The following is a 22086-nucleotide window of genomic DNA, read 5'->3' as shown; positions in this document are numbered from 1 at the left end:
AAAAAGTTTAACATATGAACATAATGTAGAATAATAGAACAGTAAAATATAGTTTAAAAAAAACAGAAAATCTGTCTTCTAATCTAGTCCAATTATTACTCAGGTAATCAATCATGTGACATTAGATATAATAACATTATTGAGACATTTGCTGCCCTTTCAGATAATCAGTTATAATATATTTTTTTATTTGATTCATATTTTTTGACAAAAAAATCATCCAATTACACGTCTGCAACCAGTCCAACCAATCAGACTGTTCACGTCTTTGTCCCCGCCCCCCATGTCCCTCAGATAACCAATGAGATTGTGCGTCAGCTGATGGAGCAGGGAGGTTTCTACAGTTTGGATCGTCCAGGAGAGTTCCTCACTGTGGTGGACGTTCAGGTAACAACATGGACGAGATGATGCGGCGGCGGCGGCGGCACGGTTGTGCTTCAGTTTCCTGTTGGCAGCATCGGCGGTTAGATCGAACCTGTTGACCTTTTGAGCTGCAGCGCAGCACAATAATATTAACTCAAAGGTCCACTGACTAGCTTTTTCTACAGCTTTTAACCTCATCCCATTCCCACCTTCATTCTTTCATGTGTCAATTAGTTAAATTAGCGAGGAAGGTTGTTTTATTTCTCGTAGTGTTATACACTCAGTGGCCACTTTATTAGGTACACCTGTTAGTAACGGCAGCTCTGCCGTACGTTCAGCCTTCATGAAGCTCATAATGTTTCGGTGTAACTGATCTCACAGACAGTAAAGAGTGTAATGACCTTTGACAGCTGGTGGCGGCCATGATCCACCCTGGCGGCGGCCGCAACGACATCCCTCAGCGCCTGAAGAGGCAGTTCTCCATCTTTAACTGCACACTGCCCTCCAACTCCTCCATCGATAAGATCTTCGGTACCGTGGCTCAGGGATACTTCTGCCCGGAGAGAGGCTTCGCCGCCGAGGTCTGTGACCTCGCCGCCGCCCTCGTACCTACCACCAGACGGGTGTGGCAGGCTGTGAAGGCGAAGGTGAAATATTAAATAGTAAACTCCTGCTGTTTGCTTTTCTGATTTCTTTACCTTTATTTGTTCTTTATCTGTAACATATAAAAACCTTCTGTTCCTCTCTCCTGCTTCATAAATGATGACAGAATTCAAAATCCAGTTTTTCTGTGACTCTGATCGTTTAACTTTCCTCATCTGAAGTATTGATTTCAGAATAAAAGGACGTTAAAAGTTTGATCTTTTTTAGTTAATTAAAAAACCCTAATCTGCCTCTATACCTGCCAAAGAGCAGTGATTCCTAACACGTCTCTGGGGGTTATCAGGTGGATCAGCTGACCCAGGCCTGTTTAGGAGATGCTCCAGGTAGTGGCCAGTACCGATGCTACCACTTAGCTAATGCTAATGCTAAATGCTAACTGCTACCTGCTAAGAGGAACAGAAGAAGACAATAAAGCTAGATTCACCTATACTACCAATACTAACTGCTACATGCCAATGCTAAGTGCTAAGATACCATCATACTGCTTTAGCTATTGTTAGCTGCTACAATGCTATCACAGGCCTAGATGCTACATGTAACTGCCGATTGCCGCACTACCATCATCTACCCCTGCCTCTCACCAACTGCACCAATAAAAGCGGGGTGGGAATACAAACCCTGGTTCGGGTAGGGGGTAGAAAGTTTAGAGGGTGCTGAAGGTGGAGGCCTAATCGACAGACTAGATTTAACAGCCTCTTCTGACATTTCCTTCAAGAAGCAAACTTTAACCGTGATACTCACTGAATGAAAGCGCAGATTGATAAAAACATGTCATGCACTTTAATGTGTGTCCTGTTTGCTGCACATAACAGACTGATGCTTTTATTCTGAAGGCCTGATGTATATCCCAGCAAAACACCCTCACTGAGTGCAGCTTCCTCCTTTCTTCTACTTGTTTTACCAACCTGTGTGAACACATTTCCATCTCAGTTACAGTTTGACCCCCTGTGCCCCCCCGCACACACACTCTTCTGTTTTTAGGCTGAAAATATCTTTGGTTTGTGTGCGATTGCATCAAACCCAGTGAAGCTGCCTCTCCTCTGTTCCCTCAGATGTTGCCGTCTCCTGCTAAGTTTCACTACATCTTCAACCTGAGGGACCTCAGCAGAATCTGGCAGGTAGAATCATCATCATCATCATCACAGCATCGTTAATGTTTTTCTTTTCTCTCGTTGACTCTGAAGAAGACAAACTGAACAGGTGTGAAGTTACAGGTTGAAGGTGGAGGTTTTTTTTGCGTGCGTGCGTGCGTGCGTGCGTGCGTTTCAGGGCATCCTGACCGTGAAGCCTGACGTGTGTCACAGCTCTCAGCTCCTCTCGGCTCTCTTCCATCATGAATGTTGTCGAGTGATCGCCGACCGCTTCGTCGACAGCAGCGACAGACAAACCTTCAACAGCATCGTGGAGAAGGTGTGTGTGGACACATTCCTTTAATTATTAGTATTATCGTCATTAGAAGAACTTTATTTAGCCTAAAGGAATTTTCTAAGTCAAACATGCTCGATGAACATGTTGAGATAAATATACACATTGTATATATATGCATATCTAATAAAATGAAATACTAAATACTACATGATGACGGAGTCGATGAAAAGTAGAACAAATAAAAGGATCTGCAACAACAAATGACGGTGCTGTGCATGAATAAACTCGGGCACAGCTGTTTATTTTTTCATCGAACCCTCTCTCCGTCAGGTCACAGTGGAGGATCATGGGAGAACTCTGACTGAGCATGCTCAGTGGGACTGCAGCTTCGTGGACTTCCTGCGTGAAGCTCCGGAGGCGACGGGGGACGAACCCGAAGACGCCGAGCTGGAGGCTCCAAAGGTCCTCAACTCAGAGGAGACGTGTTACATCCAATGACGTCTCATTTTCACTGCATTTATTTTATTATTGTGTTTAAAGTCAATCCAAGTTTTTTGTCTTCTTCAGTACTTTGGTCTTCCTCACGTTGCCGCAGTGGTTAGGCCGTCAGGTGTTGGTGTGACAAGTAATGTTTGGTGTGCTGATATGATTGACAGGTGTATGAGCCAATCCCGTCGCTGGACACTCTGGCGGAGCGGCTGTCTTTTTTCCAGCAGCAGTACAACGAGGCAGTGAGGGGCGGAGCCATGGACCTGGTCTTCTTCAAGGTAATATTAGAATTTCTGACTCGTCATCTTCATCGAGCGGCCATGTTTTTCCAAACTTTAACTAGCGCTTTTACCTAACTGATAAAAGATAATGTAGTCAGCTTTTATGCAGGAGGGAGTTAGCAGTCAGTCACTAACACTGAATGTAGCATTTGGAGCACTGTGATTGGTTAATTTCTGGCTCGCTCGTTCACCAGAGCTGTGGTCAAAGATGGATTCTGCCCATTCTGTATTTCTATTGGTGGACGACCTTCTCTGTTTCGTCCAATGGCAGGACGCGATGATCCACCTGATGCGGATCTCGCGGATCCTGCGGACGCCGCAGGGAAACGCCCTGCTGGTCGGGGTCGGGGGCTCGGGGAAGCAGAGTCTGACGAGGTTGGCGTCGTTCATCGCAGGATACCAAACCTTCCAGATCACGCTGACCAGGTAGAAACACGACGCACGCCTCCACCACACAACCGCTGTGTTATTGATCGATCAAGCAACTCGGTCAACAAAGCGGGAAACAGGACTGATCGAACAACCTCCTCAGCACCGTTACGTCACTCAGTCCTGCAGAAACCACTTCATAACTCTAACAGAGCTCCGAGTGGCTTTAAGTCTGAATTCACACCTGCAGTTCAGTTCATCTGGTCCAGACCTGGTCTGGATCCGCTGTTTAGTTCTGGTCCAGCTCTTGTTCACATTGACCTTTTAGAAAAGAATCAAGAGGAGTAAACAGACTGACAGACGGCTGATTGGATCCTGCATCATCAGGATGAAGCTCAGTGACGGACAGCTCAGCACTTTAATGCTCCTGAGGTGGAGGAGGATACGAGCACACAGCTCGTACCCTCCCAGACCGCCTCAGACCCAGACCGCCTCAGACCCCCAGACCGCCTCAGACCCACTGACCAACTCAAAACCCCCAGACCACCTCAAACCCACTGACCACCTCACAACCCCCAGACCGCCTAAAATCCCCAGACCACCTCAAGACCCCCAGACCACCTCAAACCCACTGACCACCTCAAACCCCCAGACTGCCTCAAAAACCCCAGACCACCTCAAAAACCCCAGACCACCTCAAACCCACTGACCACCTCACAACCCCCAGACCGCCTAAGACCCCCAGACCACCTCAAGACCCCCAGACCACCTCAAGACCCCCAGACCACCTCAAACCCACTGACCGCCTCACAACCCCCAGACTGCCTAAAACCCCAAGACTGCCTCAAAAACCCCAGACTGCCTAAAACACCCAGACCACCTCAAACCCCCAGACTCCCTCAAAAACCCCAAACCACCTCAAAAACCCCAGACTGTCTCAAAAACCCCCGACCACCTCAAACCCCCAGACTGTCTCAAACCCCCAGGCCGCCTCAAAACTCCCAGACTGCCTCAAAAACCCCAGACCACCTCAAACCCACTGACCACCTCAAACCCCCAGACTGCCTCAAAAACCCCAGACCGCCTCAAACCCCCAGACCGCCTCAAACCCCCAGACTGCCTCAAACCCCCAGGCCACCAGACCACCAGGGCACTCAGTTTATATTGTTAAACAGGATCCCAGACCGCCTCAGACCCAGACCGCCTCAGACCCCCAGACCGCCTCAGACCCACTGACCAACTCAAAACCCCCAGACCACCTCAAGACCCCCAGACCACCTCAAACCCACTGACCACCTCACAACCCCCAGACCGCCTAAAACCCCCAGACCACCTCAAGACCCCCAGACCACCTCAAGACCCCCAGACCACCTCAAGACCCCCAGACCACCTCAAACCCACTGACCGCCTCACAACCCCCAGACTGCCTAAAACCCCAAGACTGCCTCAAAAACCCCAGACTGCCTAAAACACCCAGACCACCTCAAACCCCCAGACTGCCTCAAAAACCCCAAACCACCTCAAAAACCCCATACTGTCTCAAAAACCCCAGACCACCTCAAACCCCCAGACTGTCTCAAACCCCCAGGCCGCCTCAAAACACCCAGACTGCCTCAAAAACCCCAGACCACCTCAAACCCACTGACCACCTCAAACCCCCAGACTGCCTCAAAAACCCCAGACCGCCTCAAACCCCCAGACCGCCTCAAACCCCCAGACTGCCTCAAACCCCCAGACTGCCTCAAACCCCCAGGCCACCAGACCACCAGGGCACTCAGTTTATATTTTTAAACAGGATCTCTTATTTTATTACGGTTGTAAACTTCTGGATATTTAGAGGATGAAGTCTGTACGCAGCAGCTGCACGGAACGCAGTTTTTGACCAACATGAAGAAAAAAAGTCTAAAATATGTTTTCTAATTAAACAAATATCCACTCGTCTGTGTGTGTGTGTGTGTGTGTGTGTGTGTGTGTGTGTCCTGCAGGTCGTACAGCTGCAGTAACCTGCTCGAGGACCTGAAGACTCTGTATCGTATCGCTGGTCAGCGGGGAAAAGGAGTCACGTTCGTCTTCACTGACAACGACATTAAAGACGAAGCCTTCCTGGGTAACTGACCGTCACATCGTTACCGCCGTAATGTTACCGTGCAGACGACATCCTGATAATTTCACTATAAGTAGTTGTTTGGCTTTAGATGTTGCTGAACAGTCTGTTTTCCGTGTAAATGTAGCCTTCATTGATTGGTTTGAAACATTTAGCCTCGCCTGACCTCTCCATCACAGAGTACATGAACAACGTCCTGGCCAGCGGTGAGGTTTCCAGTCTGTTTGCTCGTGACGAGCTGGATGACATCACTCAGGATCTGATCCCCGTCATGAAGCGACAGCACCCTCGCCGACCTCCCACCTCAGAAAACCTCTACGACTTCTTCCTGTCCCGAGTGCGGAGCAACCTCCACGTCGTCCTCTGCTTCTCGCCTGTCGGGGAGAAGTTTCGGACTCGCGCCTTAAAGGTGAGGCCAGAAACAGCCAGATTAAAAATACGTGAGTTACAGAACGTGTTGAAGTGAACCTTGACCTTTGACCGGAACAGTTCCCAGGCCTGATATCGGGCTGCACCGTGGACTGGTTCCAGCGCTGGCCTCGGGACGCCCTGGTGGCCGTATCGCATCACTTCCTGTCCCAGTACCAGGAACTCTGCTGCTCCAAGGACGTGAAGCAGAGCGTGGTGGTTACCATGGGAACATTCCAGGTAGTGCCCGCTATACGATGATATCACCAGCGTGATCAGCCATCTGATCACACGACCTCTGTCCCTGCAGGACCTGGTGGCGGAGAAATGCGCAGAGTACTTTGAGCGTTTCCGCCGACAAACGTTTGTGACGCCCAAATCGTACCTGTCCTTCATCGACAGCTACAAGATCATCTACGGCGAGAAGATCGCTCACGTGGGCACGCTGGCCGAGCGCATGAGGACGGGTAAGGCTGCGGGATGTTTGCAATAGTCTGGTTCTTACGAAGAGGCCGGACCTGATTGCTGCCGTTGTTTGTCGCAGGTCTGTCTAAGCTGATGGAGGCGGAGCAGTCGGTGTCTCAGCTCTCTGAGGAGCTGGTGGTGAAGGAGCAGGAGCTAGCCGTCGCCTCCCAGAGGGCAGATGAAGTCCTGCAGGAGGTCACAGCGAAAGCTCAGGCTGCTGAAAAGGTTCGATGCAGCGACGCACGAAGAGACAAAATATCATGTCGTTAGCAAGTTCTGTAAGCAAACACTGTGGGGGCAGACTTTGAAATAACCAAATTATTATTATCGTTTCATTCACTTTGCAAAATGAATGCTATTTTTATGAGCCGTAGTGTGAACAGACTGTTAAAAACATGTCAAATCCATGTTGATAACTAGATACTGAACTAGAAAAGCTCAGAGCGTCAGTGTTTAATACAAACCCACAGTTCAGCTACCAATGACTGAGTCCTGATCCCAACAGAAACTCCTCTACAGGATCCAGGAAGCATCAAAGACACTCAACAACAACAATGAAATGGTCCATAGATGAGCTCAGTGACTCTCTGTCAGCTTGTTGTGCCCTCTAGTGGCCAGAAAGTGCAGTTTGAATCCGTCCCCTCTCTTCAGGTGAAGCAGCAGGTGCAGAAGGTGAAGGATAAAGCTCAACTCATCGTCGACGAGATCGAGGCTGATAAAACGGCAGCAGAGACCAAACTGGAAGCTGCAAAACCTGCACTAGAAGCTGCTGAGGCCGCATTACAGGTCACACACACTCACACACACACACACACACACACACACACACACAGACGTAGACAGTTTTTAGAAATTGGAATCTGCTGAACTCCTCTTCTGCCAGCAGAGGGCGTTAGTGCAATTAGTGAATGAGAGATTTCCACTGAGTCGTCAGCAGTCGTCAGTGAGTGATGGATGACCTCCGGATGAACTCTCTTTGTCTGCAGACCATTAAACCAGCTGACATCGCCACAGTGAGGAAGCTGCAGAAGCCTCCTCATCTCATCATGAGGATCATGGACGCTGTTCTGCTGCTGTTCCAGAGGAAGGTCGCTCGGTCTCACCTGGTTTCAGACGGTCAGGTAGATGCTGCGCCGTCCTGTCCTTCGTTTATCACCTATCGCTCTCTTCTTTCGCTTGTTTCTCTCAGATCGACGCCGTGACCGCTGACCCCGAGCGGCCGTGTCCGCGACCGTCGTGGACCGAGGCCTTGAAGCTGATGCAGAACACAGCCTTCCTCAGCACGCTGCTCAACTTCAGCAAGGTCTCACACACACACACACACACACACACACACACACACACACACACACACGCACACAGTATTATAAAAGCAGGTGATGGCAGTAGTGTGATAAGATGAGAAGGGAGTTTCCCTCTGTGTGTGTGTGTGTGTGTGTGTGTGTGTGTGTGTGTGTGTGTTACATGCCTGCTAAACTGTGGATTAGTGAAGCTGGCACTGGTCATCTGTATTCTTAGAGCTGGAAAAACCCTGGACTGTGTGTGTGTGTGTGTGTGTGTGTGTGTGTGTGTGTGTGTGTGTGTGTGTGTGTGTGTGTGTGTGTGTGTGTGCGTGCGTGTGCGTGTGAGCGCGTGCGTGCGTGTCACGCAGCGTTTTTTTTCCCAGGATTTTTTAACATTAATGCTGACATCAGCCAGCTACAAATATCTCCATGTGTCACACATCATATTGATAGATAGATAGATAGACTTTATTTATCCCAAGCTGCGAAATTGCAGTGCAGCAGCAGCATTACACACAGTGAAATAAGTGAAAATAAGACTATAAAGAACAAACTATACATAATAAAAATATAAAAATAGCGAGCAGTAAAAAGATTATATACATAACAATAATAATAAAATAGCCAAATAGTAAACAGTAGTTAAAGTATTGCACAAAAAAGAATATCCAAAATGAATATCAAAATAAGAATATCAAAAGCGAGTGGCAGTGAAAATAAAGTGTACCGTGACTGTAAGAACAAACTATATATAATAAAATATCGAAATAGCAAGCAGTAAAAAATTATATACATAATAAAATATCAAAAGCAAACAGTCGTGGTAAGAAGTATTGTATTATTATTATTATCTTCAGCTGTTATTGTACAGTGTAATGGCATGTGGCAGGACAGATTTCCTGTATCTGTCCCTTCGACAGCGGAGCTGCAGCAGCCTGTGGGAGAAGGTGCTCCGCTGTCTGTCCACTGTGTGATGGAGAGGGTGCTGATCATTGTCCATGATGGATAGCAGTTTATTCAGCGTCCTCCTCTCCACCACAGTCTCAAAAGACTCAAGTCTGAGTCCGAGTACAGAGCCGGCCTTCTTGATGATCTTATCAAGTCTCTTGTCTCTATTTGAGTCCTAAAATCTCACCATGTGTGAACAGCAGCCAGAATCTAGTCCTCCTGGCTCTTGGTTTGACGACAGCCTTCTGGTGAATCGATCCGGCCTCCAGGTGCTGCCGCTGGGCCGCAGCCAGTCTGAGTGCTACATCCTCCGCCCGAGGAGGCAGTAGCACTCCTGTACTGTGTGTTTGTGCTGTAGGACTCCATCACGGAGGAGGTGGTGGAGCTGCTCGCTCCCTACCTGGAAATGGACGACTACAACCTGGAGTCAGCCAAGAGGATCTGCGGCAACGTGGCGGGACTCTGCTCCTGGACTCAGGCCATGGCCGACTTCTTCGCCATCAACAAGGAGGTGCTGCCTCTGAAGGTACAGATACAGAGGAGCTACATGCAAGACAGGTGTCGGAGCAGCAACAATTCAGGTTGATTGTGCAACAAATGACTCATTGTGTGTGTGTTTGTGCGTGCATGTGTGCATGTGTGTGTGCTTGCGCATGTGTGTGCTTGCGCGTGTGTGCTTGCGCGTGTGTGTGTATTTGTGCAGGCTAACCTGGCCCTGCAGGAGGCTCGCCTGGTGGTCGCTCAGACCGAACTTGCTAAAGCTCAGGAACAGTTGGATGCTAAACAGCAGGAGCTGGATGCTGTGCAGGTAACACACACACACACACACCAGCTGATGACGTCATACAAATTTCAGGCTGGTGCAGGTCAGACAGTTGCACAAAGTAAGGAATGACTTCTTTTAACCTTTAAATTTGGCTATCCTACCCCCAGGCTAAACTTAGAGCCATGTTTCCATGGTAACAATGTCCTCTTGACTAGTGCTGCCATGGTAACAATCCGCAGTAGTAGAATGTAACTCAGTAAGTTGATGAATGTAACGGGGTCAAGTACTGTATGCAAGTACAAATGTGAGGTACTTGAGGTTTTTCCATTTCACGCTAATGTATACTTCTACTTGACTACAGCTTTAGTTACTAGTTACTTTTCAGATTCCTTCCTTTCCAGTGAAAAGCTCGTATCTCCAGATGTGTTGCTGTTGAATGTTTGTGATGAACTGAAGGATGAAGTTTTCCTTCACGTCTTCTTCAGCTAAATAAACTGTTTAAAAAGCCTCTTGGATCAGCTGAAAATAAATCCTCACAGAGCTGAAAACAGGCTGTTTTTCTGAGATACGAGGTTCTCACAGGACAAACATGTGATGATCTTATAGGATATGATGCATCACTGCAGATTAAACCAGCCAACAGGATATAAAGTAGTTCAAATGAGCCTGAAACCTGAAACATCCACAGCAGGAATATTAATCCACAAACATCAGAGATGAAGAGAAACACTGACAGGAAACATTTTACTGCTACATGAGGACTTTTACTTTAAGTACTGTAAATACATTGTACTGACATACTTTTACTTCAGTAAGGTTTTGAATGCAGGACTTTTACTTGTAGAAGAGTATTTTCACACTGTGGTATTAGAACTTTTACTTCAGCAGTAGTTCTGAATACTTCCTCCCCCACTGACCGTCAGTGACGACTGCTGGCAGTGGCACCAAACGACGAACAACAACAAACATGGCTCATAGTTTATGGTTTTCTAACGATTACAGAGTAATGAGAGAGAGTCATCAGTCATTTTTGTTTGTCCAAGAAAACCATCCTGAAAACGCGGCTGCTCTGTCAGCCACGTTTTCACGTTTAGATTATTTTATATTAACAATATTATTTTACCTAGAATTTATGGCAAATTACTGCTTCTTAAGATGTTTGGAAATAAATTCAGACATTAACCTGAAACCAACCCCAGGATTTGAGTTTTTTCTCGACTTGTTTCGTCGTGTTGATATCTTTAAATAATTCAAGCGATGCGTCCTGAACTTTAGGCGCTTTACGACGCTGCTATGAAGGAGAAGCAGGACCTGGAGGACGACGCCCAGGCCTGCCGCCGCAAGATGGCCAATGCTACGGCTCTGATCGATGGACTGGGAGGAGAGAAGGTCAGCTTCATACTTCGTCCATCATCCATCCATCTAACCTGTCATCCACCCATCAATCACCCCTCTTTGTGTTCAGGTTCGTTGGACCGACAGCAGCGCTGGGTTCCAGACTCAGATCAAACACCTGGTTGGGGACGTCCTTCTGTCCGCAGGCTTCCTGTCTTACGCAGGTCCCTTTAACCAGGAGTTCCGCAGCCTGATGCTGGAGCTCTGGAAGAAAGAGATGGAGGAGAGACTCATCCCCTTCAGTCCTGTAAGACCACAGACGTCACTTCACTGAGGCTTGTTTCAAACAGTTCATGTCTCTCTGAATACAGCAGTTATACAACTTTTTCATCGTCTGATCATATTCTGAATACCTGCAAACTCTATCGCCCACATTAATGATTCTCAGTATTATACTTCTATGTTAAATTAAATAAAATGATTTTTTTCATGTTCAATTTTCAAGTCAAAAGCTCCTCATAAATGGCCACATGGTGGTGCTGTTGGATCCAGATCAGCACAGTCACCTCATCCTTTCTTGCATGGCACAGCTTACCAGTCACCTTACAGGACTGCAAACAAAACCTCTCTGGCAAAACTCCAGTTTAAATACCCGGCAGAGGGAACCAGGCCTTTATTTTAAACAGGCTTATGTTAGAGACAAGCTAATTTCTCGTTTTATATATTTTTATATTTTATATTTTATAGTACCTTTAATTCCATCACAGTATTTGTTCAAACCTGCCTGTTATTTAAATGCAAACTTTAAGAATTTATGTTAAGTTAAGGCAGACATATATACCAATATGTTGTTTGAATCAATACTTAATGAATATCCATAAACATCAAAATGACTAAAGAAACTCGCAGAAACAGCTCACAGCCAAACTAATCTGATGGGAGAGAAGAACAAATCTTGACATTGAAATGCCATTTAAAGGTTGTTAGTTCAGAACTGTCGTGAGGAAGTTTAAAGATATGATGATGTCACTGAAAACTCTCCTGCAGGACTTGAATGTGATTGGGCTGCTGGTGGACAACGCCACAGTGAGCGAGTGGAACCTGCAGGGTTTACCCAGCGACGACCTGTCCATCCAAAACGGCATCGTGGTGACAAAGGCGTCCCGCTACCCGCTGCTGATAGACCCCCAGGGCCAGGGCAAGAACTGGATCCAGAACAGAGAGAGAGAACAGCAACTACAGGTGAGGATGAGGCGGGATTCTTTTTACACCCCTGTTCATAAAGTTTCATGCGCCCCCTGCTGGTGAGAAGTGTAAACAAACCAAAGACACCGGAGGTCAGAATAAATTTGAGTGTTTCACTGATTGTTGGTTGGTCCTCTGTGTCTCAGGTGACGTCTCTGAACCATAAATATTTCCGTTCCCACCTGGAGGACAGTCTGTCCCTGGGGCGCCCCCTGCTGCTGGAGGACGTAGGGGAGGAATTGGACCCCGTCCTGGACAACATACTGGACAAAAACTACATAAAGTCTGGATCAACTCATAAAGTAGGACATCAGTCCCTTTTCTTTTTCTGTCATATCACATCTCATCTAAATAAATCAAACTACATACATTCAGTTTTATTATTCAAACTGAAAAACAAACGAGAGATGAATCCCAACCATATCATCACTTTGGTGATGTGATTCCTTCCTCCGTCCACCTCCTGCAGGTGAAGGTAGGAGATAAGGAGGTGGATGTGATGAAGGGATTCATGCTCTATATCACCACCAAGCTGGCCAACCCTGCATACAGCCCTGAGGTCAGCGCCAGGACGGCCGTGGTGGACTTCACCGTCACCCAGCGAGGCCTGGAGGACCAGCTACTGGGACGGGTCATACTGCTGGAGAAACAGGTCACTACACCACGGCAGTCGTTAGCCAGTTAACTCTTTAACCAGTTACTTAGTTGGCTATGTAGTTCAATAGTAGGTGTTCAACAATTCTGTAGTTAGCTAATTAGTTTGGTACTTAGCTATGGGTTAGCTAATTATCCAGTTGGTTAGTTAGCCTGTTAGTTGGCTAGTTAAGATGCTTCAGTCCAGCCCAGTTTATGTTTAGTAAAGTTACTCTAACTGTTGTTTTATGTTTGTGGAATTGCTACTAAACATTGATTTGATGAAATTTGCATCCAAAATCGCACCCAGTTTATCAGTCTGACGTGATAGTTGATAACGAACCCGCCATAATCAGATCCAGATGATTAGAATCAGCTCATCTTTTTCTATAATAAGGATTGTTAGTCTGCAGGAGTACCTGTGGATTAGCACAACTGGGATAAAAGGTAGAAGTCTGTGCCTGAACAGTGATGATACCTGTCCAAATCCTAAACCTTAAACATCATAAATCTGAATCTGACGTCCACCAGGAGCTGGAGGCGGAACGAGTGAAGCTCTTAGAGGAGGTTACCTCTAACAAGAGGAAGATGCAGGAGCTGGAGGACAGTTTGTTGTTCAGACTGACCAGCACACAGGGCTCCCTAGTGGAGGACCAGTCTCTGATCGAGGTTCTGAGGGTCACCAAGACCACAGCTCAGGAGGTACCGCTCCCTGTCTGTGTGTTGTTTACAGTATTTTTTTCCTCCATGTTTGATTGAACCTGTGAAACAGCATCTGAAACAACACACCATGAAGTTTCTCTGGTTGAAGGACACAGTCCTGTTTTCTTGTCTCCCAGGTGAGTGAGAAGCTGTCGGTCGCGGCAGAGACGGAGGTGAAGATCAACCAGGCCAGGGAGGAGTACCGGCCAGTGGCCACCAGGGGAAGCATCCTCTACTTCCTGATCGTGGAATTGTCGCTGGTCAACGTCATGTACCAGACCTCTCTGCGGCAGTTCCTGGGGCTCTTCGACTCATCCATGCGGCATTCAGCCAAGTCGCAGCTCACCTCCAAACGTATCAGCAACATCATCACCTTCCTCACCTTCCAGGTGCTGTTCACAAGCAAGGCTTTGAATTCAAACCAAAGATGTGACCCTTAAGTCCTCCATCAATAAAAGATTTGATCTAATCTGCGCTCTTTTATTTGTTGGGGTGATTCTGACCTGCTATAATTACTATAAGACTGATTTAGATTTTGATTGGATAATTATACTGCAGGTGTAACCGAGCACATGTTTGTCCTCCCTCAGGTGTACGGTTACACAGCCAGGAGTCTGTACGAGGAACACAAACTGCTGTTCACTCTGCTGCTGGCTCTGAAGATCGACCTTCAGGCCCGAAACATCTCGCACCCCGAGGTGCTCACCTTCGTCAAAGGTTGCCCATCTTTCTCCTCCTCCTTTCTCCATGCGTTTCTTCTTTTACCAGAGTATTTTGACAGTAAAGTAAACACCCCATACGTGTGTAGGTGGAGCCTCCCTGGATCTGAACTCTGTAGAATCCAAACCACGGCGCTGGATCCTGGATCAGACCTGGCTCAACCTGGTGCAGCTGTCTGGCCTGCCACCATTCACCCAGATCCTGACTCAGGTTGAACCCAAATCCAGTGACATTTGAGCTGGTAAAGCTGCAACACACAAACTTGCAGAACTTATTTTTTCACGTTTCCAGGTGAGCCAGAACGAGCGTGCCTGGAGGACCTGGTTCGACCACCCGGTGCCAGAGGATGCCACGCTGCCTGACGGCTACGAGGAAAAGCTCGACACCTTCCGGAAGCTTCTGCTGATCCGGAGCTGGTGTCCCGACCGAACCACCGCTCAGGTCTGCCTGCTGAACACCGCAGTCTGTTTGTACTAAACTGGAGGACAAGGATCGAGAACTTAGTGGAGATGTGTCTTAGTGCTAACATGCCCAGATTTAATGCTAACAGTCCAAAAAGTTCGAACTTGAGTTCAAACTTAAAAATTCCATTTTATTTTTGTCTTGTACAAAAACAAAGTACCTGCTCTGTTGTCATGTGTCTCCTTCGAAACAATCAGAAACCAAAAGGTAGAAATGGAGGTTTGAGGATTTTTGCTTTCATGTTGACGAATTTTAATGATTTTGCTTGAATTTGATGCAGCCAATCAAATCCTCCATATAGCAGTGAGATCCACATTAGCTTCATGCTAAAGTTTTGTCCTGCTTGTTGAACAGGTGACAAAGCAAATATTCATTGGGGAGAAGAGCACTGCTTGCTGACGTTAGCAGTAGATAGCCAGTTAGCTGCTGAGCTGCAGCACGTAAACGTAGCTGCAAACATGCAGCTGCAGTCAGTCAAACACAGACGCCAACGTCCAGCTAGCCTAGATGTTTCTGCAAAGACCTTTTTTCTTCCTTTAATAATAAAAAAATGATTTATGATGCTTTTAAACAACACACTGATGTCATTTTTAGCTACAAAGTGGGATGATGGTTTAAGTTAGACTTTAGCACAGTAGATGTAATGCTAACACTTCAGGATAACATAACAGTGAGAGCTAAAGTTATAATGCTAACATGCTAACAGCTAAAGAAGGTAACAGAGGTGATGTTATACTGCTAACAGGAACAAACCTGAAGCTGACAGATGTAGTAACAGTTTCTGATAGCACGCTTACAGTTAGCGACATTTTATTTCACTCTGTGTGTGTGTGTGTGTCCGTGTGTCCAGGCGCGTCACTACATCTCAGAGTCTCTGGGTCACCAGTATGCTGAAGGTCTGGTTCTGGACCTGGACGCCATGCTGGCAGAGAGTGACAGCAGGACGCCGATGGTCTGCCTGCTGTCGATGGGCTCTGACCCGACTGAGAACATAGAGAGACTGGCCAAGAACAAGGTGAATGAATGGCTGCAACAGGTGGAGACAGGAAGAGAAAGACTGAAAACAAATCAGTGGATGGAGGAGGCAACCAACTACGGCAACCAACTTAGCGATATCGATATTCATTCTGTTCACCACAGTGAGCATACATTATTCCACAGGTTTTAAGTTCTTCAATAGATGGATGAGAGAGGAGATAATGAATTAATCAGGATAACAAAAGATTAGAAAAAACCCATATAGAGGATAGAGGATCACTTAATGGACAGAAATGCATGAAGGGATTGAGATCTATCTATCTATCTATCTATCCATCCATCCATCCATCCATCCGGAGATGTATATTTATGTATAAGGAAGTATAAACATGACCGCATGGAGATTTTTTTGGAGGTTTAACAGTTAATGGACAGCTCTGTCTCCTAGAAATTACATTTATATACAACTAATTTAAAACAAATAAAAAACAAACAAACATAATCCAGGTGGCGGTTACGTTTCTCACCACGACATGATTATGAAAACAGGGTGGTCATATAAACACATCATTTCTAGGAGACCAGATTGTGATACAAAAAATGTACTTTGATTTTAAGAAACCTTTTGTTAGTACTATTTTTCAGGACACTGTTGGACACTCAACAGCTCATTTGCATGGATGGTTGGTAAGCCTTAGATCTTGAAATGATGGACAGGTGATGCAGAGCCTGATCTCTACTGCAGGGGGCACCGTGCCGGCCCATCTCCATGGGGCAGGGCCAAGAGGTTCACGCTCGCAGGCTATTGGCCACCAGCATGACGGACGGCGGCTGGCTCCTCCTGCAGAACTGCCACCTGGGACTGGACTTCCTGGACGAGCTGCTGGAGACGGTCACTGCAGCGGCGCCGGAGAGCGTGCACAAAGGCTTCCGGGTGTGGCTGACGACCGACGTGCACCCCAGGTAACTGATCACACCTGCTGGCATCACGTCACTCGAGTTTTCCAGAGAAATGCAATGACCCGTTCAACGACTGATGAAACACGGAGTCTGAACAGTAGTGGAGTTAAAATGTCAAGTTTGTCCTGAGGGTGGCGCTAGAGGAAAGGTCAAGAAGTTAAAGTAACACTGAACTAAAGCCTGTTTTAACTGCTGAAACCAGAAGACGTGTGATTTCACTGTTTGTGTTTGTACAGATTCCCCATCACTTTCCTTCAGTCCTCCATCAAGTTCACCAATGAACCTCCTCTTGGTAATAGACTCCTCCTCCTACTTCAGTGAACGCTTCCCTCCTTCCTCCTGCTCCTCCTCCTCCTCCTCTTCCTCCGTCATCTTTTTGTGATACATTATACCTCTGTTCCTCTTTACGGTTCGTTTCATCACAGCTACTTGATTGATATACGTATTAATTCATTTATTTCTGAAGTGAATCCAACCGTTCATACTGTTTTACTGAAACACGGTTGCTCCTTTGCTCCTCTGTCTCGATCAGGGATGAAAGCTGGTCTGAAGAGGACCTTCAGCGGCGTCACTCAGGATCAGTTAGAGATCAGTAACCTGCCTCAGTGGAAGCCTCTGCTGTACGCCGTGGCCTTCCTGCACACCACCGTGCAGGTATCTGCAGGAAGTGACCACATTCAGTTTAAAGTCTCTGACTAGTTAATGTGATTTGGAAAGAAGAAGAATTCCTCTATTAAATTCATTTTTACTCTCTGATTAGTACTCTATTACACGCACACACACACTCATACACACAGTAATATACTACACAACACTTGCTTTTTATTGCCTCTCGTCCCATCAGGAGCGTCGTAAGTTCGGTCCTCTCGGCTGGAACATCCCCTACGAGTTCAACCAGGCAGATTTTACCTCCAGCATGCAGTTTGTGCAGAACCACCTGGACGACCTGGACTCAAAGAGAGGAGTCAACTGGAGCTGCCTGCGCTACATGCTGGGTGCGTCTTCTTTAAATCCGCTCCGCTCTTTACTCCACCGGACGAGAGACTCCTGAACCAGGCTGGCCTCGCAGTAACAGCTCGAGTCACTCAGTAGACCTCGAAAGCTCCTCCAGCTGATCGGTTCTCCGCCTGTCAAAGCTGAAGCTGCTGTAAAGTTTCAGACTTAACAGATAAAATGAGATTTCAGAGACTGAGATGTTTGATATGTCAAGATATGAAACAAAATATGACACCAGATTCAACAGGACAAGATGTGTCAGAGCAAGATCCAACTCGACAAAACACAACGCAACATGACAGGACACTACAGGACATAACCTGACAGATGAGGACACGACAGGACGTAACCTGACAGAACAGGACACAACCAGACAGAACAGGACACGACAGGAAGTAACCTGACAGAACAGGACACGACACGACAGGACGTAACCTGACAGAACAGGACACGACACGACAGGACATAACCTGACAGAACAGGACACGACAAGACAAGACGTAACCTGACAGAACAGGACACGACAGGAAGTAACCTGACAGAACAGGACACAACCAGACAGAACAGGACACGACAGGAAGTAACCAGACAGAACAGGACACGACAGGAAGTAACCTGACAGAACAGGACACGACAAGACAAGACCTAACCTGACAGAACAGGACACAACCTGACAGAACAGGACACGACAGGACGTAACCTGACAGAACAGGAAACGACACGACAAGACGTAACCTGACAGAACAGGACACGACAAGACGTAACCTGACAGAACAGGACACGACAGGACGTAACCTGACAGAACAGGACACGACAGGACATAACCTGACAGAACAGGACACGACAAGACGTACCCTGACAGAACAGGACACGACAAGACGTGACCTGACAGAACAGGACACGACAGGAAGTAACCTGACAGAACAGGACACGACAAGACGTAACCTGACAGAACAGGACACGACAGGAAGTAACCTGACAGAACAGGACACGACAGGAAGTAACCTGACAGAACAGGACACGACAAGACGTGACCTGACAGAACAGGACACGACAGGAAGTAACCTGACAGAACAGGACACGACAAGACGTGACCTGACAGAACAGGACACGACAGGAAGTAACCTGACAGAACAGGACACGACAAGACGTAACCTGACAGAACAGGACACGACAGGAAGTAACCTGACAGAACAGGACACAACAAGACGTACCCTGACAGAACAGGACACAACAAGACGTAACCTGACAGAACAGGACACAACAAGACGTAACCTGACAGAACAGGACAGAACAGGACGTAACCTGACAGAACAGGACACAACAAGACGTAACCTGACAGAACAGGACACGACAGGAGACAACAGCAGGCTGAGTGAAATGAGGGACATCCTCCTTTTCTCTCTCTGGAGCAAAGCGCAAAACCTCTGACTTCATCGCTGCTCTCTTCCAAAATCAGATTTTTTAAACGTTCCCACCTGACTCTGTCCATCCTGTCCGTACCCAGGTGAGGTCCAGTACGGCGGCCGGGTGACGGACGACTTGGACAAACGTCTCCTCAACACCTTCACTCGTGTCTGGTTCAGCGAGAACACCTTCAGCGACAAGTTCTGCTTCTATAAAGGCTACAGCATCCCCAGCAGATCCAGGACGGTCCAGGACTTCCTGCAGCACATCGAGGCCCTGCCGCTGGTCGACTCACCTGAGGTCAGAGCGCTCTCTGAACCGTGAAGCCTGGATGTCCGAGATCAGAAACAAGATGACGCTGTTCCTGTTCCTACTCACTCATTTCCCCGGAGGTCTCCAGAACACAGTCCAGCAGCTCCATCACTCAACCTCTCTCTTCCTGTTGGCAGGTTTTTGGGCTCCACCCCAACGCTGACATCACCTACCAGACCAACTTAGCCAATGAGACGCTGAGCACCATTATCAGCATCCAACCGAAGGACAGCGGGGGCGGGGCCGGTGAGACCAGGGAGACCAGCGTGCAGAGATTAGCCAACGAGATGCTGGAGAAGCTCCCGCCTGACTACGTTCCTCATGAGGTGTGTGTGACTCACAGGAGTTTCACATCAAGGCTGAATACGATGGAGAAGGTTCAGCCCTGTCTCACTGATGAAGAACAATACAAAATCTTCTTATTATTACATTATTGATCTGATCACAGATCTCCCTGCAGAGATGTTGAGTAACTCTGAGTGTGCATTGAAGGTCAAAGGTCAACTGCAGAAGATGGGTCCACTTCAGCCAATGAACATCTTCCTGCGACAGGAAGTGGACCGCATGCAGCGGGTCATCAGTAGTGTACGGAGCACGCTCACCGACCTCAAACTGGCAATTGATGGTCAGACACAGCGTGCGCACACACACACACACACACACACACACACACACAGGACCGCTTGTTTAACATAACCTCCGTCGCTGCAGGCACCATCATCATGTCGGAGGACCTGCGCGACGCTCTCGACTGTATGTTCGACGCCCGGATCCCTCGCCTGTGGCTGCGGCTCAGCTGGCCGTCGGCCACGCTGGGCTTCTGGTTCAGCGAGCTGCTGGAGAGGAACCAGCAGCTCGGCGGCTGGATCTGCTCTGGCCGACCGAACCAGTTCTGGCTCACCGGCTTCTTCAACCCACAGGTCGGTTCAGACAGCGCCGGAGCACTCAGGATGAAAACCAGGAGTTTAGAAACATGTGGCCTCAGTCTGGTCCAATCAGCTTGTTTTTTTTGTGTGTGTGTGTGTGTGTGTGTGTGTGTGTGTGTGTGTGTGTGTGTGTTTTTTTCTCAAAGGGTTTTCTGACCGCCATGCGCCAGGAGACCACACGTTCCAACCTGTCCAGGGGCTGGGCTTTGGATACCGTCACCCTTAGCAACGATGTCACCAAGATGATGAGGGAGGATGTGTCGACTCCGCCCCCAGATGATGTGGGTGGAGTCTACATCTACGGCCTCTTCCTGGATGGGGCAGGATGGGACAGACGTGCCGCCAGACTCACGGAGGCCCCGCCCAAGGTGTGTGTGTGTGTGTGTGATTTATTTAAAGTAATACGTTCAAAATTCTAAATTCAATAATGAATGAAGCAATGTCTATAGATATCAAAAAAAAGAAAACAGAAAATGTTAAAAACAAAATTTATAAGAAATAAATATTAAAATTATTAATTTTATGTATTTATGTCAAAAATATAAAATAATACAAAATAGAAACTATTAACAACGAAAAACGTAAATAAAACTCATTTATGTAAAATGTTTAAATTTAAAAAGAAATGACTGTTTTAAATAAAAAGAAATTAGAAAAATAAAATAAATATTTAATTAAATCTAAATGAAAGAAACTAAATGAAAAGAAAAATGCTTAAATTAAATGATAATTATTAATAATAGAATAAATTATATATAAAAATGTTGTAAAATTCCCATGAACCTCTCTTCTGTCTCCTCTCAGGTCCTCTTCACTCCCCTCCCCGTGGTCCACGTGTACGCCATCAGCTCAGCCAACATGGCGGACAGTAAGCGCCCGGCCGGCGGCGGCGCGGCGGTCTGCCTGTACTCGTGTCCAGTCTACAAGAAACCGCGTCGGACCGACCTGAACTTCATCTTCTCTCTGCAGCTGAGGAGCGTGCAGCCGGCGGAGCACTGGACGCTACGAGGCGCCGCTCTGCTCTGCGACTGCAAGTGATCCTGCGACGACATCGAACTTTATTGTTCCGCTGCAGAGACGATCGTCGTCGAGGTTAGTTAGCGTTTAAAGGACTGAATCTACTTTTTAACCCCGACAAATCACATGTTGTTCTTTCCTGTTGATCATTTTCCTCGATCAGCTCATCGATCTTTTCTTCTTCCTTCCACGCAGATCTTTAGTTTTACTTTATTTATATAAAACAATCATCTAATAGAGACGTGAAAGTCGAAGCACTTCAATGAGCTGAAGTTAATGATAGCAAAAAAACTTAACTGATGATGGAGAAGCATAATAAATGAACTACTTGTATTCTGTTGTTTCTTTCTGTCTCTCTGTGGGTGATTTCTGTGACATCAGATACTTTTATGGTGAATAAATCACACGTCTGTGCCACATTTTTGGTTTTGAGTATCTTTGTTTCTGTTCTGGTTACTGTCCTCTGTCTCTGTTTGGGGTCTTTTTAAAGCCCGATCTGTTTGTTCTGACATCAGATCAAGTTTATTGTCCCACAGTCATACACAGCAGCACATATAGTGAAATCTGTGCCTTCAGCCCATTGTTAGCATTAGGAGCGTGGGCGGCTGCTGTGCTCCAGTGCTAAAGCAGAGCCGGTCAGGAGCTCCGACAGGAGAGCTAAGCTAACAGACGTGATCCCACTTCAGCTGTTTGCATGACTCCAGACATGTTTTATCAGCGTGACTGTGGTCTGATCAGTAACAGTACAAGTCACAGAAATGTTGATCATTTAGAAACTGTGTCATTACGTCGTTTGTCCAGCAGAGAGCGCTGACTTTATTTTTCCACTGTGAAATTTCCCAAATTACAGTACAAGAAAATACCCACAAACTCTAATAACAACTCG

General features: G+C 47.0%; 1 protein-coding gene across 1 annotated transcript in view; it reads left to right on the top strand.

The window, feature by feature from the left end:
* Positions 1 to 21599, top strand: part of dnah5l (dynein, axonemal, heavy chain 5 like) — a 51841-nt gene extending 30242 nt beyond the window's left edge. The window contains exons 60-97 of the mRNA XM_041961910.1: positions 295 to 387; positions 774 to 1010; positions 2079 to 2144; positions 2296 to 2436; positions 2725 to 2856; positions 3051 to 3161; positions 3436 to 3590; positions 5519 to 5640; positions 5817 to 6046; positions 6127 to 6285; positions 6356 to 6512; positions 6590 to 6735; positions 7162 to 7296; positions 7497 to 7598; positions 7700 to 7813; positions 9100 to 9267; positions 9445 to 9549; positions 10783 to 10896; positions 10973 to 11149; positions 11890 to 12084; positions 12234 to 12389; positions 12557 to 12739; positions 13252 to 13422; positions 13560 to 13811; positions 14013 to 14139; positions 14231 to 14352; positions 14434 to 14583; positions 15455 to 15619; positions 16328 to 16545; positions 16779 to 16834; positions 17075 to 17196; positions 17387 to 17537; positions 19046 to 19245; positions 19395 to 19583; positions 19750 to 19882; positions 19969 to 20177; positions 20330 to 20551; positions 20988 to 21599. Coding sequence (XP_041817844.1) covers positions 295 to 387; positions 774 to 1010; positions 2079 to 2144; positions 2296 to 2436; positions 2725 to 2856; positions 3051 to 3161; positions 3436 to 3590; positions 5519 to 5640; positions 5817 to 6046; positions 6127 to 6285; positions 6356 to 6512; positions 6590 to 6735; positions 7162 to 7296; positions 7497 to 7598; positions 7700 to 7813; positions 9100 to 9267; positions 9445 to 9549; positions 10783 to 10896; positions 10973 to 11149; positions 11890 to 12084; positions 12234 to 12389; positions 12557 to 12739; positions 13252 to 13422; positions 13560 to 13811; positions 14013 to 14139; positions 14231 to 14352; positions 14434 to 14583; positions 15455 to 15619; positions 16328 to 16545; positions 16779 to 16834; positions 17075 to 17196; positions 17387 to 17537; positions 19046 to 19245; positions 19395 to 19583; positions 19750 to 19882; positions 19969 to 20177; positions 20330 to 20551; positions 20988 to 21221 — 5919 coding nt within the window. The 3' untranslated portion in view covers positions 21222 to 21599. The remainder of the gene's footprint in view (positions 1 to 294; positions 388 to 773; positions 1011 to 2078; positions 2145 to 2295; positions 2437 to 2724; positions 2857 to 3050; positions 3162 to 3435; positions 3591 to 5518; positions 5641 to 5816; positions 6047 to 6126; positions 6286 to 6355; positions 6513 to 6589; positions 6736 to 7161; positions 7297 to 7496; positions 7599 to 7699; positions 7814 to 9099; positions 9268 to 9444; positions 9550 to 10782; positions 10897 to 10972; positions 11150 to 11889; positions 12085 to 12233; positions 12390 to 12556; positions 12740 to 13251; positions 13423 to 13559; positions 13812 to 14012; positions 14140 to 14230; positions 14353 to 14433; positions 14584 to 15454; positions 15620 to 16327; positions 16546 to 16778; positions 16835 to 17074; positions 17197 to 17386; positions 17538 to 19045; positions 19246 to 19394; positions 19584 to 19749; positions 19883 to 19968; positions 20178 to 20329; positions 20552 to 20987) is intronic.
* The last annotated feature ends 487 nt before the right edge of the window (positions 21600 to 22086 follow it).

The sequence above is a fragment of the Chelmon rostratus genome, chromosome 20 (assembly GCF_017976325.1).
Source record: "Chelmon rostratus isolate fCheRos1 chromosome 20, fCheRos1.pri, whole genome shotgun sequence".
Taxonomy (NCBI): domain Eukaryota; kingdom Metazoa; phylum Chordata; class Actinopteri; order Chaetodontiformes; family Chaetodontidae; genus Chelmon; species Chelmon rostratus.
This window is presented reverse-complemented; position numbering and strand designations above follow the sequence as displayed.